The following is a 23,704-nucleotide window of genomic DNA, read 5'->3' as shown; positions in this document are numbered from 1 at the left end:
TTCATAAAAACATTTTCATTTTACAAAACAAGTAAATTCTGATTTTTAGTTGTTACTATTCATAATTTATTCAGTTCTATCTTCAAAATAATTAATTTCATTTCATGCCTAGCTCTATTTCATTAATGGGATGAAAACAGAAAACTCACAAAAATGTCCACTTGCCAAATGAAATGTTACTTTCCTACTTAATGTAAGTTTTCTCATTAAAAAACGCAGTTTTTTCTTTTTCTTATGTTTCCTCAAGTCCTTGTTTATGTGACTATGTAGAGAACATATTCATTCAGAGCTATACCAGTATATCAATCCTGTTGATGAATACTGAAATACCTCCACCATGAAATTAAGGAAAAATAGTAACCACAGATGATTTCAGGCAAAAAAGGCATCCCTTTTTTGGCTAAGAAACTAGGTTGCCATATATGCTACTTCAAATAATCACTGGTTTTGGGGTTTTTTTTTATGTGGTGCTAGATCCATTCGCAAGCTATCCTGTGTTTTCCAACCCATGATTAGGTCATGACTTTGCTGAGGAAAAGTGTTAATTGACATGATGTAGCTAACACCATATTGGCTACAGCTGATGCAGAAATGCCCATAAAGAACCTAGACTGAAAGTACAATTTATCAAAATGGAAGTATCAATTCATCTCAGAAGGCTGATCAACTGACACCAACACACACCCTTTCTTCCAGAAACAAACCTAATCCTGTACCTTTTACCCAGTATTTTCCAAAACCTCCTTAGTTACGTACTGAAAGCTCTGGTACTTCTCCAGCGTGACTCTACAGCATACTTAAGAGAATGCTACAGTATTTTTCATACCAGCCCTGTGGTTAAAACAAATGTTTTTTTTTTTTAATAAGAGCTTCCTAATTTTTAGGAGGTATTAGGAGCAGCCTAATTATTAGGCTACTCTTAACAAGGGAGTACCCTCCCCTTTTGAAAGCAAATATTTTGGCAGAGAAGACTGCAAGACATATGGAAGAAAGCAAATAAGAAGCAATGCTGCCTCATAGATAAAAGGTGATACATTTTCTGATTTTCATGACAGAATTAAGAATATTTGTGTCTTCTAATCTAACAACTGTTTTAATATTCTTCTACCTCTTACTCAATGAAACATACAACAAAGGATGTAATATAGTTGCAATTTAAATTTTAAATTTTGTATAACAGTTGTTCTAATTTTTAGGTCCAACACCAAGAAAAACCATGCCAATTAAAAAAAACCACTTACCCGATGAGATGTCTATTCGGTTCTTCTTCACTTGGGTGACATTGATATGGACGCTGACTTTGCCCTCATTTATGTCAATCTCAACATTCCCCAGGTCATCTGCAAAGTTGCTGAAGACAAGAAGTCCATTGGGGTTCCAGGTTCGGAAAAGGAAACTGACTGAAAACAGATCCTGGCTTGGACGACCAGGAACCTCAAGGTAACTGGTGGCATTGAAAAAGACAGGCACTGTATGTGGCTCCACACAAGAAAAACTTAAATTTCCCTAAGTAAAACACAAAAAAAGCAAAAACATAAGCAAAATGGTAAGATTCCACCAAATTTATAGCTACCTCTAAAAAAGTATTCTAGGTTTCATTCAACCTAGTGACTACTGTGATCAATGCAAGTTACATGTAAAAATGTGTTATTAATATTATCATTATTATTACTGTTATAATGTTGTTGCTGATGTTTCTGTTTTGTCTAGCAGTGGCCCCATTATATTTTGTACTGCACATACACACAATAAGAGGCACTCTTTGACCTGAAGATTTGTAGTCTAAGATAAAGCTTAGACAAAAGCATTATTATTCCCAGTTCAAAGATGAAGAAATGAATCACAGAGAAACTTGGGCTTGTTTGTGGTCACCAAAGAAGCCTATAACACAGCAGTAATTAATCCTTTTATAAAAATGAAATAAAACTTTCCAAATACCGTTATATCAATGTGTCAATCAATACAATACATGAGGTGGTGAAAGAAGGATGTATAATACCTCATGAAGAGCTAGCCTTTGTGTTGTTTTCTACTGGATAATACTAGACAAGCTAATACTTCATTTCATGAAGCAGAAGGATTTGGAGTAGCTGATCATGAACAATGCCTACTATTTGTAGTTAGTCAACACTGTTTTCACACTAAAATTTTACTCTTTGGGAAATTGACAAAAATCCAATCACTTCAATGATTTCCAAGGCTTTAAAATGTATCTGTAAACAAGACTAGAATTAGGGACATGAATTTTTTGCTCTGGTTCTCATGTAATTTCTCATGAAAGACCATGGTGGTAGGATGTATTACCATTTGTTTGGTATCATAAATAATTTGTATCAAACTCTGTCCAGAATTTACTTTTTAATGCATCAATGCAAATATAACAGGAAAACTTCCTCTGCTGAAGAATTCCTCTAACATGTGGCAAAGTAGATCCTGTTCTATGGTTAGGTTTTCTGACCCACTGTGGCAGATGGATACTCTGTGGCAATTTCAGTTCAATTTGGGAAGGAAGAATTTTATCTGACGCAATATGGAAATTATTACTATCATCAAGATAGCAAGTCCTTCGATTTTTTTTTTTTTGTACATCAAAAAAATATTAAGGATTGAACATTTTTGGAGGTACCTAGATGTTTAGAGATGAGGTTCACCTAAGCACTGTTCAGAATCCCAATGGGAGTCAGTCATGGTCTTTATCACAGAAATATTTTTAAATTCCGTATTACTGACTTCCTGACATAAACTTTTATGTCACATATTTTTGTACTCATAGTGTATAAATGCATCTGAAAGTTCATCTTGAGGGAAGTTAGGGAATTTGGAAGGAAGATAGGAACTTTGTGTCTGAAAATGGAGGAAAGTCCTAAGTAAATTTTTTTTAGAAGTACTTATTTTCAATTGGAGATGGGCTACATGACATCAATAAGGAAGCAAGATTTAGCACTCATTTACTAACATCCAAACCTGCCACTTCTAAAAAGAACAACACATCAGAAAACACCTTATCTGTGTCATAGCAAGATACCACCTGTGTGGCAGATTCAGTTTCTTATATAGTATTTCCATGTCAAAATTAAATGAGTGAAAATAATCGTTTCTTGAGCATTCAGATGCATTCTTAGATTGCTCTGCATAACCACCTCTTTTTCCTACAGAGCGTCAGAAGTTATACTGCCACACAGTCTACCTATAAAGGCCAGTAAAACTAGTAGCAACTAGATTATCAGGTTGGCAGCCTCCATCATCAATTAAGAAACACTCATGTTTCCAATAATCTGAACTAGAGAAGATATCTCTTTATAGTGATCTCCTAAAAGATTTGTGCCTATCTTTATGATACAATCTCAGCATTACAAACCGTGTTCTTTTCATACACCCATGTTCCATGGATAACAAAAAATATCCAAGGATTTAGGAAAATAATTAGCTAAAAGAACTACAGGAAGCTTTTAAACTACAGTGTGATGAGAGAAGTTACAACTACTTTCTGAGTAAAGGAAAAGGACCTCCCCTTATCTCCTTGCTGCTACGTTGCTTGGCTATTCTGCTTTTTTTTTGGTTTAAAAGTTGCCTAGAGATTTTAAGTTTTCAGCCAACTAAGCATTAAATCAAAATAGTTAAGTCATTTGTTTGAATAGTTTTAGTCTGGATATTCCAAGGGTGCTACAGAATACTTTTGTTTAAACCACGAATTTCACATATAGATAAAAAAAAGCTGGAGAGTGGCTGAAATAGCTCTGTAACCCTTTGTTAACATTCTCAATGTAACAGTCACCCTATGAATTAGAAACAACTTCTGTTACATAGTTAAGGCAGTCCTCTGTAGACACAAAAGGCAACAGCATTTTGTAAGAGCTGACTTCTCACGGTTCAGTCACAGATGCCAATTAAGTAGCGCTCAGAAGGCATTTTGTTAGACATTTTTAAGTTTCTTTTGCTGCCTTGTTACCGAGAGGAACTAACCATTTCCTCATAACAAGGTGGCTTTCATATCCAATTGACGCTCTCCTGTCATCCTGATGCATGGGATACTTGCATGTATAACACCTATTAATGTTAATGGCACTGAATGCATTCAAATCCTTTTTCACATCAGTGAATGCATTTATCATGAACAGCCGAACTGCATAAGATTTCTTGAGGAATTAACGTATAATTCTAATTTCTCTGCTAGTTAGCATTTTCCCTACTGAGCTATTCAGATTAATCTGGACTGGATTATCGATTCCCCCTATGACTGTAATTCACAAGACAACTCCTCTTTTAAGTAAAGCCCATCTGATACAGATCGCTCACTAGGTCTAGGTCAAGAGTTCGAGCTAATCTGCAGCTTGTCTCTATAATAGCATCCCTGTTTTTCAAAGAGAAAGAGATCCTTTTCTGTAGATTCAGAGTGACTTGCTGGGCAATGACATCTGGAAGTCAAATGTATACTGTGCATTTATACTGAAACTGTTAGTCTTATCAGAGAATTTTTCATACCACACTGGAAGGAAAATGGTGAAAACATCTTAATTTGGGTAGCTTGAACTTTGTATCATGACCTTTAATCTGTGTTGCAAATTAGCTTCATGTTTACTTCTTATAAATCAATTTAGCCTATCCACATTCAGATGTTATCCCTTGTGGAAATACTACTGGGTCTTAAAACCTTTCCCAATTAACAGAGCTACTGGCTGAATACATAGCTCCCAAAAGAGAGGTAATGAGTTTATTAAGACTACAATACCTGTTAAATCAGGATGGATTATACAGTACAGGCAATGCACTGTACACTAATGTTTATCACGTTATTTCAGTATTTTTCTCAAAATAGCTTATTACTCATCTTTGAGCTTAACATGTTTGTTTAATATAACTAATTTAAAGAAAACACTCATCTTAAGTTTGTATATGATTGCACTCAGTAATACATGGCATAGGAGCTGCAGAAGTGGGTGGAGCATAGACCTAGTGGATGTAAGGATGGAGGGTAGCAAATATGATTCTCCTCAGCATTTTTGAGTTACAGGCTTTAAAATTGGAGAGACTGTTCTGTGGAAACTAAATCCAATTAGTATTCACACTGCCTACCCTTAATATACCTCTGGGTAGGAAAATTTGATAAAGTGACTAAATTCCTAAACTCAAATTTCTCTGGACTTCTTGTTAGCTGCATATTCTAGTCTCTTCTTACTAGTGGCACAAAGGTCAATATTCTTCAGTTATGCAAGATAACGAAAGTCCTACAAAGCTTGTTACATTTTAGTAGAAAAAATAGAAAAAAGATGGACTGGAAGATTGTTTACAAGCACATTCCCTGTTTCTGTCTTCGTCCTGAGTCAAGTTGTATACAAGAGTTATCACCTACTGTGCTAGTTAGTCACTGCCAACTCTTGTTTGCAACTTGGTTCAGGAGAAAAGCAGACACTTACATTCTCTGTCTCAGCTGTCCTTTTCTCCCCAACTCTCCCTTTTGGGCATCTTTATCATTTGCCTCATTTATCTTCTATGAAAACAAATCAGGCTCCACTAATAAGAACAACAATAACTGCTCAAGACCATCCATCTGCATCATTCTCCCCAAGAGCTGTTGCCATCTTATATATCACAAAGGACTGCCAAACTTTTTTTCTCCTTATTCTTACCTTCTAAATCTAAAAGAAATACGTTACTAAAGTCAGTGTTGGAATTTATTTAAATTTAAAATGCTTTTAAGTTGCCTTTACATCCTTACTCTTCAATAAATTAAAGAGATGCTTGGTGGTGCTTTTTTGCTCATAACACCTATGTATATGTATATGAGACCTAAACATTTTTTAACTTTAATTTTGTTCAGAGACAAATCAAGATTATCATCTTATTATCATCTTTGATTCTCTGGGCCTCCTTATTCTGTAAAATTAACTTGTCAACTCCCTTTCACTGTGTGACTTCAACTATCTGCATCTAAGAATATTTTTTTCTTCTGTCTCACACCTCTTTAATATCCTTCTTTCCCCTGTTTTTTCCCCCCCTTATGATACGTCTCATCACCATACTGATTACTTTGCTTGTGTTCCACTTCATTACTTTTTGTCTGTCTTGCCTCTTCAGTGTACACTGTTTAGGGCAGGGTGGGCCTACTGTTACGGGTTTGTACAGGATCTCCTACAATGGAGCTTTGATCCTTGTTGGATTGCTTAAGTGCCATCATCATAAACATGATTAACAACAACAGTAGTCTCAACCGAGTCTATTTTTCATGCTAAATCAGGCTGAAAACTAGGAGAAAAAAAGCTTTTGTAAGAAATATAAAAATCCATGTTGATTAGTTAAAGTAAAATTGATTTTACTTTTGAAAAGCTGAAGCAATTTCAGTAATTCTACTAAAAACAAAGGTCACTTTTATTTTTATAGCCATTCTCAGAATTGGAAATCAACAGGACCATCAAATTAAATTAGCATGCCATAGCCTCTTGATGTAGCACTAACACTGCCAAAGCTTCTTAAGTAGATTTTACTTTCATGTTACAGGTAACATAATTTTAAAAAGAAAGAAAGAAAGAAAGAAACAACTAAAAACCAGAGAGATTATTTTACAGAGACTTTACAGGCCTGCTAGCTATGCCACACTTTTGAAAGGACAGGATTTGCACTACAGAAACCTCTTAAGTAACACTTCTGTTCAGAAAGAGGCTTTAAGAATATGTCCTACTAACTTGCAGCAGACTTGACTGTGCAAAATGGAAAGATTGCTTCTGTACAAAGATCCTTTTCTAAATCAAGCCTCAATCTTTGAAAATCATGGTTACATGACAAGCTTAAAATGCACTGCAGGCAGGAAATCACAGGCAGTTTTGGAAAAAAAAAGTCAAAGATTCAGGAGTTCATGCAACTAGGTAAAAAAAATTCTAAAAGTGCAGTCTTCCTCCATGGCATATATATCATGCTCTTTGCCTTTGACAATACTGAAGAAATTCATGTATAGAAAAGGTTCTAAATATCAGGCTGTATTACTGAGTTTGTATAGGCAAACATCACATATTCAAAATCATCCTTCATATTACCTTGACCATTTAGCCATATTGTTCATACAGTTATATGGAACTTCAGTATTACTATGCAAGGAGTAATCAAATGGCAATCAATACTTTGCACTTCATCATCACTGTGCATGTAAATCTTTACTACTCATTACATAAAGAGAAAAGCAATAGTGGAACCATACATATTGTTAGCAGGACATTGAAGGCTGTACACTTGTACAGAAGAAAGCCTTGAACAACTTCTTCAGCCCATCTCAAACTCATGGCAATAATACATTTATTTCTTACCCACATTGCCTTTGTATGCCAGCAAGCAATTTTAGGAACATTTAGAACCTTAAAAATGCAGTAATTAAAGTACATTCTTCTTTCTTAATCACCCTGCCCATACAGCTGCAAGTTTGAACATGAAAGCAACTATGAATGCTTAAGCAAGAGAAAAAATAGAATAAAATGTTAATGAGCTCTGCAATGTTAATAAGCTAAATAATGGTTTTCAAGTCTAATATCTTGAGGTTTTTCAGAGCTACCAGAAAGACCTGTAGAAGCATTCCCTTCCAATGACTTTTGCACTCCAGCAATCCAGCTGGCTCTGCAGGGATGGAAGATACAACAATTTAAAGCCACGAGAAAGCTGCAATTGATTGAATAATAAATCCTGTCTGCGCTGGTTTTGGCCTACTATAATTTGGGAGGAAAGAAGTACTTATGGGTTCAGCTGATTTTCTTTTAAAAAGTAGTTACCTAATACTGAAGGTTAATTTTGGAAAGATGAAACGGGACCCCGGAAGTAAAATGCACAGACATAATAATAAAAAAAAGTCACAAACGTACATCCAATAAGATCTTTGGGTATGTGATAAAATTTGTTTTGTGTTCTATATCATCCCAGTATATCACAAGGATATCAGCTACACACAGTCACAAACCTTTTAGTCTCCTTAAGAAGGAGAAGTGGAAGTTTAGATGACCATTAAATTATGCTCTTACCACATTAGAAGGTTCCAATTTCTTCCTCTTGGCAAGGTCAGTGATGTTATTGCCATTGTAGTTGATGCTCTCCATGCAGCCTTTGAAATTCTTCCTACTGTTAGAACTTGGCTTCCCAGAAAAAGGCATGCCTCCAAAGGTTATCTTTGAATGAAAGAGAAAATGGTAGATAGTTAGTGGAGGGCAAAGACTTTTAAACAAATTTGCTGTAGATCTATTTGCTTTCTTCGAACACTCAAATATGGTGAATGAGAGTTGGCAACACTGCTTACAGAAAAAGGAAGTACCAAATAAGCACTGCAAAAGCAGAAAAAAGAAATCTGTAATGAATTTGTGATTTCAAATATTTATGGAAGTAAATCCCATGTATTATTACAATTGTCCAAACAGTGAGCAGACACACCTCATAGTTGTTCATATATGGACTGTTCTTCTCATCGCTACCGAACAATACATATTTCAAACAAAGAACTTGGAATAAATGTCCATCTCAGTATTTTTCTAAACAAGAGCAGACATGAAATTAGCTGGATAATCTGATTCAAATCATTCACTCAGCTCTAACTGTGTGCCAGAGCTCAGACTACAACACAGCAGTGGTGGGCTCCAATACAATACATTTGTTTCCATTAATGCTTATATATCTACTTCATCCAGAAGAATTTTACAGAATCACATAGTTAAGATGCTATCCCCTGTTAGACAGAAGCACCTTCCACTACTGAGAACATGCTTTCATCATGTAGTTATAGTCAATGAGGAGCTATCATGACTTAGCAGGCCAAATCGGTTCCATAGAGAAGATGAAGACAACGACCGCAAAGACTCAGCCATCAAGGTTAAACAGGAATTGTTTTTCTCTTAATGCTGAATTTCATTACCCTAAGAAACTGGGTTATCCAGAATCTCTAGTGAATGAAGAAAACCAAATACTTTACAAACTAAAAATGTTCATCTCTTACAAATTTTCTCCCTGTCACTCCATAAAGACTATACAGGTCTCTACTGCATCAGGGTCTTTTCTGAAATATTTGGAAGTGAATAAATGCTACATGTTTTCATTAATATTTGCAGCCCAAATGTGAAGAATAAGGCACTCATGAGATTAGTCCCTGCAATCTATGTTAAGTATTTATATCCAATAGATGACATAAATAGCAATGACACCTAGCTTCCCTGCCCCACAAATGCTCACAAAAATGTCTACTTGTAGTCTGCTGCTGAGATTTGCCAGAGCCAAGCTTTTAAATATCATTCATTGTTAATTCCATTTGTTATTACTGAGAGCAGGAAAACACAGCTCTAGGGACACATTTTCCATTTTAAAAGTATGTAAGATATCACTTTCTATCCCAAAGAGGAGGCTTTGACTTGGCATATAAGAAGAACTAAAGCTATACAGCTCAAACCCAAAATCTTTATACACATACCAACTATGTAAAAGTGTTTTGCAGGACACCTCCTCAGGTATTTTAAGTTGACGTGACTTGACTTTAGAGAAGATACAGCACTTTACATGAACTGAAGAATGTGACTATAATATTTTAATGGCTGTCAAACACTCTTTTGCATGTTATAAGCATGTGTTTGGAAAAGAGAAAATGGAAAGGAAAGTACTTGAAGAAAAGGAGAAAAATTGCAAAAAACATGTACCATGACAGTGAGTTAAGAGGGACTCACGGGATTTTTTTTTTTCACCTTGAAAATGCAATCAGAACTAATGTTTATTCTTCTTCTGTGCTTACTTGACTTTTCTGAAAGATATTAACCTAGAAACTATTTTTTCTATGAAAAACAGTTTTGATTCTTTCAGGTTTATCCACTGTGATTAATTTATCACAAGGGCAACACATTTAAATTTAGTCTGTGATGACTAACTCCAAAACCAGTGAGATAATTGAGAGGAAAGGAAGAAGAGGTTAAGGCTCTTGCATTTATATGAACCACAGAAACATATATACACACACACTCAAATAAGTTCCATTAAACACAAGGGGATCCATGTACATGGAGACTGAAATGTATCTTTGAGAACTGCCAGTGAGGTCTCTAATGTCAGAGAAGAGAGGAAGGTGAATCTCCTGGATTCAACTCTTACTAGGGGTAAATTTATTTTATGCAATATATTTATTATGTAAACATGCTACATATATGTATTTTTTTTTATATATGTGTGTGTGTGTATATCTATATGTGCACGAATTGTCCAACCCTGGCTTATGGTGTTCAGACTAACTTTTTCTGTAGTTCCCTCACTTGAAAATCTTTAACAAAATCTATTTATGTGAGTTTTCAGTAGCTCAATTCAGATCTTCAGTGCTTGATGAGTAATAGAGGTACAGGCAAATTTGCTCATTATTTTCTTATTATAACTGCTACCAAAGAAGGCATTCATAATGATTTGTTGGAATATAAGTAAATGTTTGATTTGGTAACATTTACAATCATAAGTAATTTTTTAAAACATTCATATCATATCCTTGATCAAATGATTGCTTGTAAAAATATCAATACACAAGTTAATTCAAACTTTTCTGCATTACATCATTTTGATTCCCTCTCACTGCTTAAAATGTTGCAAGGATGGAAATATATGCATTTGGCTCAGCCAACCACATTAATTCTCATTAGAAACAGTAGAAATGCAAGAAAATCATTATAGAAAGTTTGTAATAACCAATGTGCTTCAGCACATTCATATAACAATTTAGAGGAACTGAACAAGTTCATAACAGCAGAAGCCAGAATGTAATCAAACAACAAAACCACGTTTAATTACTACCAACACTTGTGTGCATTAACCTGACTGATTAAACAAAAGGTTTCTTAGAACTTTCCTAACTCTTTATTGCTGCTTTATAAAAAGAAGTTATTGATGGCATATTTGTGAAAATACAAGGAAGTACCTGCCTACCTAAGACAAGAACAATCAAGAACCATATTAGTAAAAATGTTCTAATCTGCTTGCTTTGCTAAAAATAAATACTAATTGTCAGCATGGAATGAGGCTTTCTGATTCAAGTGCAAAATTGTCACCTGAATGGAATAACAGCTTGTATGGGTTTTTTTTAATCTACTTCCCGCTTACAGCAGCTGCTTTTAGAGATTTTAAAAGTAGTGTATGCTTAGCTTGCTGAATAACATAGATCTCCCATTTTAAAGCAAAAGGCTGAGATGACTCTTATACCAGATGGGATCTGGTAGACTAATGAAGAGAAACTTAATTTACACTTAAGAGAGAACAGTGTTGGAAAGAAAATTTCAGGAAATGTAAGGGAAAAAATAATTAAAACAAATGTACAAAAAAGTACCAAAACCTCTTAAATTATATTAGTTTTCTTTTCTCTTCTTATTAAGCTTATCTTTATAAAGCCAATTTGAATGAAAACAAAAAAGTTTCACTGTCTACCTCATAATCCAGGTCCAGGTAATCAAATTCTCCATTGGTTCTGAAGTGCTGCATGTGTCTGTCCAGGGTGAGATTGATGTTTCTCCCGTGGCGCTCTATGATGATGGAGTGCCAGTGGTGATCGTCCAAGAGGCTGCCTGTCATCACGGATGTGTGGCCATAAATAGAGCCAAGCTGGTTGCTGCCTGAGATGAGAATAGAAAAGATAGCAATTCTCACCTCATACCAGTTACGCAAACATTTTCCTCTTGCTCTGTCAATATTGCACCTGCATCATACCAGACACAAAATAAGCTGGAGGAAGTCAGTCCGCTATGAAGCTAAGATCTGCCCAGTGGAGAGTTGCTGCCATAAATACAAATAGCTAGACAAAATACAGCAAGTATCTGATCAGTGAACTGTAAAAATAGTTACTCATAAAGTAGTTTTTTGGAGATGAACCAGAGAAGCAATACCAACTTTCAGTTGTAAAGTTGTTTTCAACTAGGGGTTTTCTGTGTTTTCATCCCTACACTACTGAAATGAAAGGCTGTCACCTTTGGGCCAGGTCCTGAGCTTCCCTGGAACTGTAGTGATTTATGACTGTTGAGGAAGAGATGGTGCCTGATAACAGACTTTGGTAACAAAATGCCTTTTCAGTCCGAATGCTACACTTTGTAGGTTCTGCCAGTATAGCTATACCAGCAAGTGTGTAGGAAAAGGCTCAACACAGACTGAGCTAACAGCAGCAAAAAAATGTCCTCCGCTAACATAGCTTATTTCAGTCTTTCCTCCTGCAGCAACCTTCCTATTCTGGAAGCCAAACTACTAGCAAGGGTACAGTTTTGCAGTTCTCTGCTGTGTTTTCCAGGGGCTTTTGCCAGTGCAGCTATGCTAGTCAGGGATCACATCTCATTGCAAACTGACTGACATAGCTAAGCCAGCAAAGGTTGATAGCATGGATCTCAACTGAAGCAGCAAATGACTAATTCAGCAGTGAGTTTAAAAAATTGCTGCACTGCCCAATAACTCAGTGCAATTTTCCATGTTCTGAATACATGAAGACCTAAAGCATTTCTGGAGCTGAGAGTTTCTTACCTTCAAACATGCCTGCAACTCAGACATTAAGGTTTATGCATTTTGATAACATTCTGGCAAATCACATTTCCATGGCTTAAGACATTACTCCCCTACAAATGACCATACTGCCTTTTTGCTGAAGGCCACTGATCTGTCAACAGCTGTTGGTTAGAACAAAAAAAAAAAAAAAAATCCATTCATGCCCATGAGCCTCAGTTTCATCAATGCAAAGTCAAATCCAGTGCAAAGCGAAACCTAAATCAACCCCCATCTCCCCATCCTCCACCCACCATGGCGTTTGAAACTAAGTCACTGGATTTCACCAGGCAAAATAAACATCCTTTTCCACTGACTGTGGTGCAAAGACAATACTCTCAGGCAGAGGAAGAATAACACCGTAAACCATTACTTCTGTTTATTAAGTGTGTGTCACATTGCCATTTATCAGCCTAGTGATTTAAAAACATCTCCACCAAGCACATACATGAAAATTATTATAGCTTATAAAGACAGACTAAACTGAAGAATATGAAGAAACTGGAAATGAATGGGTTAGTATTGCAATTAAAATTGTTAAAAATAGATAACTGCTATAGGAAGATGTGCTTTCCTCCTCCTCATCTGCTCATGTTGATCTTTAGAAAAAGAGCAGGAGAAAATGCTAGTGGAAATAATTACTATTCAATGTAAATAATGAACAGAACAATTTACTCTTCACACACCTGTAAGAGAACTAAGAAAAGTTACATGAAATCTTTTTCTAAAACTCTTTTGTTTCAAGGGGAAAAAAAGATACCTGAAACCAGATAAATGTGGGGTTTTTTTCATAATAAATGTACTTCATAAATCCCATCACTCATGAGCCTGTAGTCTTTCACTGGCAGGGAAAAAGGAAGCTGAAACTAGAGTAACATATACAGGATTCCATCATAAGACTGCCTGATAAGCCGATTATGTCGTCTTTCCTTTCCTAGTCCTACTTCTCAGATTCTAGGAAGCCTGCTGAACCTCAGCTTCATGTGGCCTGTAGCTTCCCAGATTGACACCTTTTTTGCTGCAAGGTTCCTAAGGGTGATTTTTATTCCTCTGGCACTGATGACAGTGTCCTTCTCTCACACAAAGCCACAGCTGAGGTCAAATAAATTCTAGCAAGGCCTTCTTTGTTTGTGGCAAGTTGCTAACGACAATATATTGCTGATCCTGTTTTTCTGTATGATCTTATTTTCATGGCATTATTTTCATGACGGCGTGTCGTGGTTTAGCCCCAGCCTGCAACTAAGCACCACGCAGCCGCTCGCTCACTCCCCCTACCCCGATGGGATGGGGGAGAGAATCGGAGGAGTAAGAGTAAGAAACACTCCTGGGTTGAGATAAGAACAGTTTAATAATTGAAATAAAGTAAAATAGTAATGATAATAGTAACAGTATAATAATGATAATAATAATAATGATACACAAAGCAAGTGATGCACAATGCAATTGCTCACCACCCGCCGACCGATACCCAGACAGTTCCCGAGCAGCGATCGCTGCTCCCTGGCCAACCCCCCCCACTTTATATACTGAGCATGACATCATATGGTATGGAATAGCCCTTTGGCCAGTTTGGATCAGCTATTTTGGCTGTGCCCCCTCCCAGTTTCTTGTGCGCCTGGCAGAGCATGGGAAGCTGAAAAAGTCCTTGACTAGTGTAAGCAGTACTCAGCAACAACTAAAAACATCAGCATGTTATCAACATTCTTCTCCTACTAAATCCAAAACACAGCACTATGCCTGCTGCTAGGAAGAAAATTAACTCTATCCCAGCCGAAACCAGGACACGGCGGCAGTTTAAAACCCGGTGTAACTGCCACTTGAGTGCAGTCTCCGAGGCGAAGGGCTCCAGAGCGGACGCTCGCACCGGGGCACCCTTGCTAAGGCGGCAAAAAAGCGCAGGGCGAGAGCGGGCAGCCCAGCCCCCAGCCTAGAGCGGGAAAGGGCGAGCTGCTGACGTGAGGCGGCTCTGACGCAGAGTGGGCGGGGCCAGGAGTGACAGCGGCCAAACCCCCTCACCTATAAAAGCAGCCCCCAGGGAGCGCGGCGACCAGGACGGGCAAACAGGGCGTGGCACGTCAGTTCGTGCGGTCAGGGCACGCAGGGAAGGCCGAGTGCCCCCGCTCCTAGCTCAAGAGGTAGGTTCGGTAAGTTCAGCTGGTGGGAGGGAGCCTAGGCATGGCCATGGTATCCAACCGGCGGAAGGCTGCATCCTCTGCACCAGCCAGAAAGGATGTATCCACCCAGACTGAGCTCCCACGGAAACACACAGCCGTCCAGGTCTCCGGCTGCAGGGAGTGCTACCAGCTTGCTCTGGGAACAAATGGCAGTGGAGCAAACAGCCGTGTGCGCTGTGACCAAGTGGATTATCTACTCGGCTTGGTGGCAGAGCTATGGGAGGAAGCAGACAGGCTACGGAGCATCAGGGAATCTGAGCAAGAGATAGACAGGTGGAATCACACTGAGCTCCCGGAAACCTGACCAGGGACAGCCTCCAGAGAAAGCCTGTGACCAAAGGGAGCCGGTATCCTCCCCCCACCAAGATGTAGGCAGGGTCTTAGATGGAAGCGGTGAGTGGAAACAAGTCCACAATCGGGGTGGCAAGTGAACCCTTTCTTCGCCCCCCGTGACCCCCCAGGTGCCTCTGTACAATAGGTATGAGGCTCTAGACGTGGAGGACCAGTCAGTGGACGATGTGGGCATTGATCCATCTACACCCGAAGAGTTGCCAAGACCACAAAGACCTACCCCCCATATTACTACCACCTCAACAAGGAAGAAAAGTTGGGTCATAGTCATAGAAGACTCCCTCCTGAGGGGAGTAGAGGGTCCAATATGCTGGGTGGACCCTCCTCATAGGGAAGTCTGCTCCCTGCCAGGAGCCCGGGTCAGAGATATCACCAGGAGACTTCCCAGCCTGGTACGACCCTCAGACTACTACCCCTTACTGCTCTTCCACGTGGGTGGTGACGAAGTTGCAGTGCACAGCCCAAGGGTGATTAAAAGAGACTTCAGGGCCTTGGGACGCTTAGTGAGGGAATCAGGGGCACAGGTCATCTTTTCCTCCCTCCTTCCAGTTGTGGGAGGTGACATTAGTAGGAACAGGCAGATCCAATCTCTTAACACATGGCTCTGAGGCTGGTGCCACCGTCACAGCTTTGGGTTCTTCGACAATGGGACGACCTACATGGCACCAGGCTTGCTGGCGACAAATGGGAGCCACCTTTCTCAAAGGGGAAAGAGGGTCTTTGCACAGGAGCTGGCGGGGCTCATTGACAGGGCTTTAAACTAAATGTGAAGGGGGAGGGGGAACACTTCAGGCTTGCCTGTGACAAGCTGTGGGATGGTACACAATGGTTAGAGGGACGGGGTGCTACTGTGAGCCCTCAACCTATTGTGCAGAGGCATGATGGGGACACTGCAGCACAGTTGAAGTCTGGCAGAGATGAGCTGGGGGCTCCTGAGATAGAGCTCACAAGGAAACCTTCGTGAAACACCCCAAGGGAAAGAAGGGATGTTCCACTAAGAAGGTGACACGGCCAACAGCCCAGATGAAAGGCCTCTACACGAAATGCACGCAGCACGGGGAACAAACAGGAGGAGCTGGAAGCTGCTGTGCTACTAGACAGCTACAACCTGATTGCCATAACCGAAACCTGGTGGGACAAATCCCATGACTGCAATGTGGCTGTTGATGGCTACAGGCTCTTCAGAAGGGACAGGCGAGGAAGGAGGGGCGGAGGCGTTGCCCTCTATGTAAAGAAATCAATACAGTGTGAAGAGCTGTCCCTGAAGAATAGCCACGAGCAGGTCAAAAGCTTACGGGTAAGAGTCAGAGACAGAGGCAACAAAGGGAACCTTGTGGTTGGTGTCTACTACAGGCCGCCTGATCAAGGAGAGCCTGCTGACGAAGCCTTCTTCCTCCAGCTCTGGGAGGCTTCACGCTTGCAGACTCTTGTCCTGCTGGGGAACTTCAACCACCCCGACATTTGCTGGAAAAGCAACACGGCGAGTTGTAGGCAATCCAGGAGATTCCTGGAATGCATAGACGACAACTTCCTAAGCCAGGTAATAGACACCCCTACCCGAGGGGACGTGATACTGGATCTGATGGTCACCAATGCAAATGAGCTCTTCGGTGATGTCAAGACTGGAGGCAGCTTGGGCTGCAGTGATCACACATTGGTGGAGTTCACGCTCCTGGGGGACATGGGAAAAGCGAGGAGTACAGTCAGGACCCTAAATTTTAGGAAAGCAAACTTCCAGCTCTTCAAGGAGTTAGTCAGAAGGATCCCCTGGGAGACGGTCCTCAGGGACAGGGGAACAGAACAGACTTGGCAGATTTTTAAGGACACCTTCCATAGAGCACAAGAGCTCTCAGTCCCCAAGTGTAAAAAATCAGGCAAGGATGGGAAGAGACCAGCATGGCTGAGTCAAGACCTGCTGGTCAAACTAAAGAGTAAGAGGGAACTGCACAGGCAGTGGAATCAGGGACAGGTGTCCTGGGGGGAATACAGGGAAACGGCCCAGCTGTGTAGGGAGGAGGTCAGGAAGGCCAAGGTGAGGATGGAGCTGAATTTGGCAAGGGATGTAAAGAATAACAAGAAGGGCTTCTACAGGTATATCAACCAGAAAAGGAAGGTTAAAGAAAGCGTACCCCCCTTGATGCACAAGAAAGGTGAACTTGTATCAACAAGGACAAGGCTGAGGTACTCAACAACTTCTTTGCCTCGGTCTTCACCGGCAACTTCTCTCCTCACCCCTCCCGAATCAATGGACCAAAAGATGGGGACCAGTGGGGTAAAGCCCCTCCCACTGTAAGGGAAGATCAGGTTCGAGACCACCTGAAGAACCTCAATGTACACAAGTCTATGGGACCTGATGAGATGCATCCCAGAGTCCTGAGGGAATTGGCTGACGTAGTTGCCAAGCCACTCTCCATGATATTTGAAAAGTCATGGCAGTCAGGTGAAGTCCCTGCTGACTGGAAAAAGGGGAATGTTGTGCCCATCTTTAAAAAGGGAAGAAAGGAGGACCCTGGGAACTATCGACCTGTCAGCCTCACCTCTGTGCCTGGGAAGATCATGGAACAGATCCTCCTAGAAGATATGCTCAAGCACATGGAAGACAGAGGGGTGATTCGAGACAGCCAGCACGGATTCACCAAGGGCAAGTCCTGCCTGACCAACTTAGTGGCTTTCAATGAAGGAGTAACTGCATCAGTGGACAAGGGAAAAGCAATGGATGTCATCTACTTGGATTTCTGTAAAGTGTTCAACACAGTCCCCCACAACATCCTTCTCTCTAAATTGGAGAGATATGGGTTTGATGGGTGGACTGTTCGATGGATAAGGAATTGGCTGTGTGGTTGCATCCAGAGGGTCGTGGTCAATGGCTCGATGTCCACATGGAGACCGGTGGCAAGTGGGGTCCCTCAGGGGTCTGTACTGGGACCGGTGCTATTTAACATCTTCATCAATGACATAGACAGTGGGATTGAGCGCACTCTCAGCAAGTTCGCAGACAACACCAAGCTGAGTGGTGCGGTTGACACACCAGGAGGACGAGATGTCATCCAGAGGGACCTGGACAAGCTGGAGAGGTGGGCCTGTGTGAACCTCATGAGGTTCAACAAGGCCACGTACAAGATCCTGCACCTGGGCTGGGGCAACCCCCAATATCAATACAGGCTGGGGGATGAAGGGATTGAGAGCAGCCCTGCAGAGAACGACTTGGGGGTACTGGTGGATGAAAAGCTGGACATGAGCCAACAATGTGCACTTGCAGCCCAGAAAGCCAACCGTATCCTGGGCTGCATCAAAAGAAGCGTGGCCAGCAGGTCGAGGGAGGTGATTTTGCCCCTCTACTCTGCTCTGGTGAGACCTCACCTGGAGTACTGCGTCCAGCTCTGGGGCCCTCAGCACAGGAAGGACATGGACCTACTGGAGCAGGTCCAGAACAGGGCCACCAAAATGATCCAAGGGCTGGAACACCTCTCCTATGGGGCCAGGCTGAGAGAGTTGGGATTGTTCAGCCTGGAGAAGAGAAGGCTGCGAGGAGACCTTATTGCGACTTTCCAATACTTAAAGGGAGCCTACACGAAAGATGGGGAGAATCTTTTTAACAAGGCCTGTTGTGACAGGACAAGGAATAACAGATTTAAACTAAAGAAGAATAGATTTAGACTGGATGTAAGAAAGAAATTTTTTACAATGAGGGTGGTCATGCACTGGAACAGGTTGCCCAGAGAGGTAGTGGAGGCCCCATCCCTGGCAACATTCAAGGTCAGGTTGGACGGGGCTCTGAGCAGCCTGATCTAGTGAAAGCTGTCCCTGCTCACGGCAGGGGGGGTTGAGCTAGATGACCTCTAAAGGTCCCTTCCAACCCAAAGCATTCTATGATTCTATGATTCTGCAGAACAACTATGCAGATATGAAAATCACTTGTCTCTAGAGAGAGAGAGGTGGTATCTCACACAGAGTAAAAAGGAAGGAATGGAACAGAAAAAAAAAAAACATACAGAAAGAGAATGAACATTTTCACCAATCTGATTAAATGATGTGGCTTACCATATTACTGGGGAAAAAAGGATGTAACATTTGACCTAAAATTTTTGTGGGGGAGTTAAAAAGTACACAAAACTAAACAACCAAAGCATACCTAAATTTAAATTTAGAACAAGTTTGGCTTTCTTCAGTTCCAAGGTGATATAGTCTCCTTGCTGTCCTTCTCCGTGGAAGATTACACCTTCACTTTCAGAGGTCTTAAATTTCAGAGAGATGACATCTTTCAGTGTTTTCATTTTCTTGTTCCTGAATCTGTATGGTAACACTACATGGCCATCAAAATTGATAACATCAGCCCCTAAAAGAAAAAAACAAATAATGTTTTTGATGAGCAATTATTTATTCCTGTGGCCACTGGAAAAACAGACATGCCATATGTAGATTGTACCTGAACAGAATAAAAAATGTGCAAGCATGATATGCATTGTAAATACATTTTCTCTTGACCGTAATTTAATCCTATAAAAAATAGGACATAAATTTAATCCATAGGATATAAAAAAAGCAGATTTGGGGGGACAAATACTACAGCTGTACTCAACATCTTTTGGTTTCTCTCAAATGTAGTTGCTGCCATATACACTCCCCGAATTATAGTTGAAAGTGAAAGACAAGCCTCTGAATGGTCATTAATAATTCATTTGATACCTCTTTAAAATCCAGTATAGGTATATGTAAACTGAGGACTGTAAACAGTAAAACATGAGCCCAAAGAAATTGCCTAGCAATTTTAAAAGATTCCTCAAACTGTATGTAAACCATAGGCATAAGCCTCGTCTAGTTCAGTTTTATATGGAAATCTTGGGTAATTTGTGACCCCAACTAATTTTGAGAAGGAAAAAACCGTTCTGTGATTTGGGCTAATTTTTGCTCCAGGTTTGGTTTTATTCAAAATCTGGGAAGAAAATTGAGGGATGCAATCATTATCATTTAAAGTCAATCCAATATTCATATAAATGTTGCATAATGACACTACAAAATTTCATGACTGAATCTCTACTCTAAAGAAGGAGCCACAATTTTCCACAATTTTCTGGAAGCTAGATCCACAGTAAAAATAGCTATGGAACTTGATTCCATTCAACAGATGTACTTCTGCTGAGTGTTGAATCTTGTCTTTTAAGCAGAGCTCGGTAAAAGATTGTAAACAGATACTGATCTCTAAGAATTTATACAGATTTGTTTAAGAAATCCCCTTTGTAAACTGCTTAACCTATGACCAATCACCAGTGCCCTAGCTACTATTTGTATGAGCATTTCATCCTCACTATTCACAGCTAACCATTTAAATAGTCACTAAGCAAAACCCTTTAAAATGAATTAATAAAAAAAAGTTCATTTTTTTTAAAGAAAAAAAGTATTTCCCACCCACATTCTTCAAAAGCATTCACACTTCTTACTGGCATACCATATTCATACCAGTCATTTCATGCTCTGAATAAATGAAGGATGGCATTTTATCATATATTCTTCAACCACATCTGATTTTTGTCTACTTCTGTGGGCTGCTCTTTGGTGACTGCTTGTGACTTTTAAAAATTCCTAACGTGTTTTGGCTATTATGGTGGGAAGTAATTTCAATCTTTCGGATCCCCTCAAAAACACAGAAACAAAGCCACTCCTGTTGTGTGATTAACACAGAAGACTCTCTTAAAACTCCATGAAAACACTTTGCACACTATGCCTAAATAACTGCATATATTTCAATTTGAATTTACATTAGCTGATTATGCTAAAATCTGTTGCCTTTGTTCTTATAACACGTCAAACAGATTTAAAAAATGCTTACTTTCAACTAATCTCTGAAATAATATTTTATATCCTAATTCAAAGAAGAGCCTAAACAAATGTGTACATCCATCCCTGTCTTCAGAATTTAAGAACCATCAAAATGGTCTTCTGAGTCAATTTTTACTACAGTTGTGTCCTCAATTGCTATCAAAGAACTGCTTATGTATAGCATCTATATAGGTTGTTTTTTCACATCCTATAATTTCCAGAAATACTTTTCACAGTGATATAACAGCTATTTGAGTGTCAAAGAAGAGCATTCAGTCAAGCTTCATGATGTTTAACATTCATTTTTAGAGAAGAGTATGTAAAACCACAACTAATATTTCATAAATTATTTCTATGTCATTGTTCAGTCAAAAAATCCACAAGACATCTTGTATTCATTAACTACAACACAACCAATTGAGACTGAGGCTTGCAGTCATATTGATTAAATGCTTATTCATACATCCTTACATCATTCAGCATAGCAAGTTTTCAAATATAAAGACCAATAGATTATGCTTCCATCATTCAGGATTTCCCCCACAAATCACTAGTACAATAAACAGCTCTCTACTACTTCCAGGTCATTTGTTTTGCTGACACAATGATTCTCTGTGTGCTGATGAAGTACGTGATATCTGTTTCTGGTTGATAGAACCATTTGTCCTCTGTACATGTTTAATAAATCTGTATGTATAATCACAATATGGTCATTATCCTCAGGTGACACAAACTGTTGACTCTTTAGGGATTATTACAAATTGCAGAAGTTAAGAACTTTGCTACCTTGCAGAAACTATGTTTATGGTTCCTAAGACTGATACGGGGGAAGCATGACAGTGAACAGTTGTTGACCTACAGGTCCACATAATTTATACTAAAGATAAAATTATGGATCTCGGCACAGCATGGATCATCAGAACTTGTGATTTTACCTTCACAATGCTGCTGCTTTTTAAGCTTATGAGTTTTAAAGATAAGTAATGTTTTCTGCAAACCATCATGAAGTGTATGTATTTCAGACTCTATCTGAGATCAAAATGTAAGACATGCCATCTTGTACTCACTCATACTCACACATTGGCTTAGATATACAAAGGCCACTAGTATTAATGGAAGGAGCATTAAGCATGTCAAAAAATCTGTAATAAACCTGGAAAGTAAGTCTAATCACTCTGCTTACTTTTTCAAATTAGATCAGAAAAAAGTCATAGAAATAAACTTTCTCTATTTGCAACAGCCAAAGACTTCACAAAATTCTTCCTGTGGGAGTCAGATCTAGAAGACTGAGGACGCAGATTTTATAATGCAAGTTTCCTCATATCTCCGTAAGATATTGTCCCTCTCCTTTCTCAAAGATTAATAGGCATGTGCAATGCATTTCTGTTTCACACTACTTTTTAAACATATTTGAATCAGTAGCAGCTGACTCATCAAACGGATAATAGTCACTGAAAGATTTTAAGGCACTTTCCAATGGCAAAGTTTTTTGGGTTTTGGTTTTTTTTTTTTTTAAATGCATAGACTTTTTCATGGATCACACAGACCCATTACCAAGTCTGTGGAAAGGAGGTCAAAGGGAAGAATTTTAAATTTCTGAATTTTTAGTTCCAAACAGTTCTTCAAATTATATAGAACCATATGCTGAGTCTTCCATAGCATCCTCTCACCCTTAATCACCAGGCTAGAAATAACCTTTGCCATGTAGACCTTCCATTCCTGCCCTTACTTGCATCACATAACTGGAAGCACCAGTTTTAGACTCTTCTTGCCACTAGAAACAAGAGAGGCAGGTAGACAGAGATGTTATTTGCACAATAATCGTGCAGCCTCTGTTCATCTCTGCTTCTGATTAGACAATGAACTAAGACACTCAGACCAAAAGGTGTCATATTTGTTGTTAGCGGTTGAACTCTGCAATGAAATAGATTACAACCATATAACTTTAACCTACCCCCAAATCTTCCTAAACCTGCAAAGACTTTTGATGAAATGATAAGCTTTGATGCCCTTATGGTTTATGACAATTAAATGGTGAAGAAATCTTTTTCAGTACATAAAACATGAGCATTACAAATTGACTGCAATATCTCATATTTATTAGTATATATCTCATGTATATCAGAATGCAGCATTATATTTTAGAAATATCACTTTTCTTTATAAAACACAGCTTACAATACACATTCCAATAATAAATACTTATTAAGCTCTAAGTGTAACTAAAACTCTCAGCCTGATCTGGTTCCAGGAATGTGAATCAGCTCAAAATTAGCTATCAGAATGGCATGCTCTATCTGTGGCGCAAGAAATCCATTAAAAAGTTATCAGCATGCAAGGAGGACACACTTTCTCAGGCACAGATGCAGATATTGCTCTCAGAAATGCAAAAACCAAAAGCAACAGTATGTGATTTCAGAGGTGGGGTTATCTTGTATACACTCATGTACACTCAAGTAAATACATTACTTCTGGAATTTGTTTTGAAGAAATAAAGAAAACGGTTAGAAAAATATTGTAACAAAGATTATATCAACCCCTTGGTTTTGCTTGTCTTACAAGCTGTCAAGAGATCCAAGAAATGCCTTGAGATTTTTGTTTATACTTTTAGAAAAGAACTTTTCAAAAAGCATGAAATCTGTTTATAGAAAAAATATCTACATGAAAGTCACTCTGTTAGCATAAAAATCATACTTCTATGTAAAGCAAATTTGCTATACAGATTATACTCTTTTGAATTTACATACACTGCCTTGAACAAATGCTACAGAAGAAAGAAAATTGATGGACATTATAGCCTAAGCAACCTTCATAACAAATATACATCATAAAAAATATGATTCCATATGCAATGTCAGAGA

General features: G+C 39.1%; 1 protein-coding gene across 1 annotated transcript in view; it reads right to left on the bottom strand.

Annotated features, from left to right (window-relative positions):
• The window catches only part of CNTNAP2 (contactin associated protein 2), a 1,215,771-nt gene that overhangs the window by 608,079 nt on the left and 583,988 nt on the right, over nucleotides 1–23,704 (bottom strand). Inside the window, exons 5-8 of the mRNA XM_075728323.1 lie at nucleotides 19,159–19,362; nucleotides 11,407–11,591; nucleotides 7,998–8,141; nucleotides 1,242–1,506 (exon numbers count right to left, since the gene is read on the bottom strand). Coding sequence (XP_075584438.1) covers nucleotides 1,242–1,506; nucleotides 7,998–8,141; nucleotides 11,407–11,591; nucleotides 19,159–19,362 — 798 coding nt within the window. The remainder of the gene's footprint in view (nucleotides 1–1,241; nucleotides 1,507–7,997; nucleotides 8,142–11,406; nucleotides 11,592–19,158; nucleotides 19,363–23,704) is intronic.

Source organism: Pelecanus crispus, chromosome 2 (genome assembly GCF_030463565.1).
Source record: "Pelecanus crispus isolate bPelCri1 chromosome 2, bPelCri1.pri, whole genome shotgun sequence".
Taxonomy (NCBI): Eukaryota; Metazoa; Chordata; class Aves; order Pelecaniformes; family Pelecanidae; genus Pelecanus; species Pelecanus crispus.
Note: the sequence above shows the minus strand (reverse complement) of the source record. Positions and strands in the feature narration are given on the sequence as shown.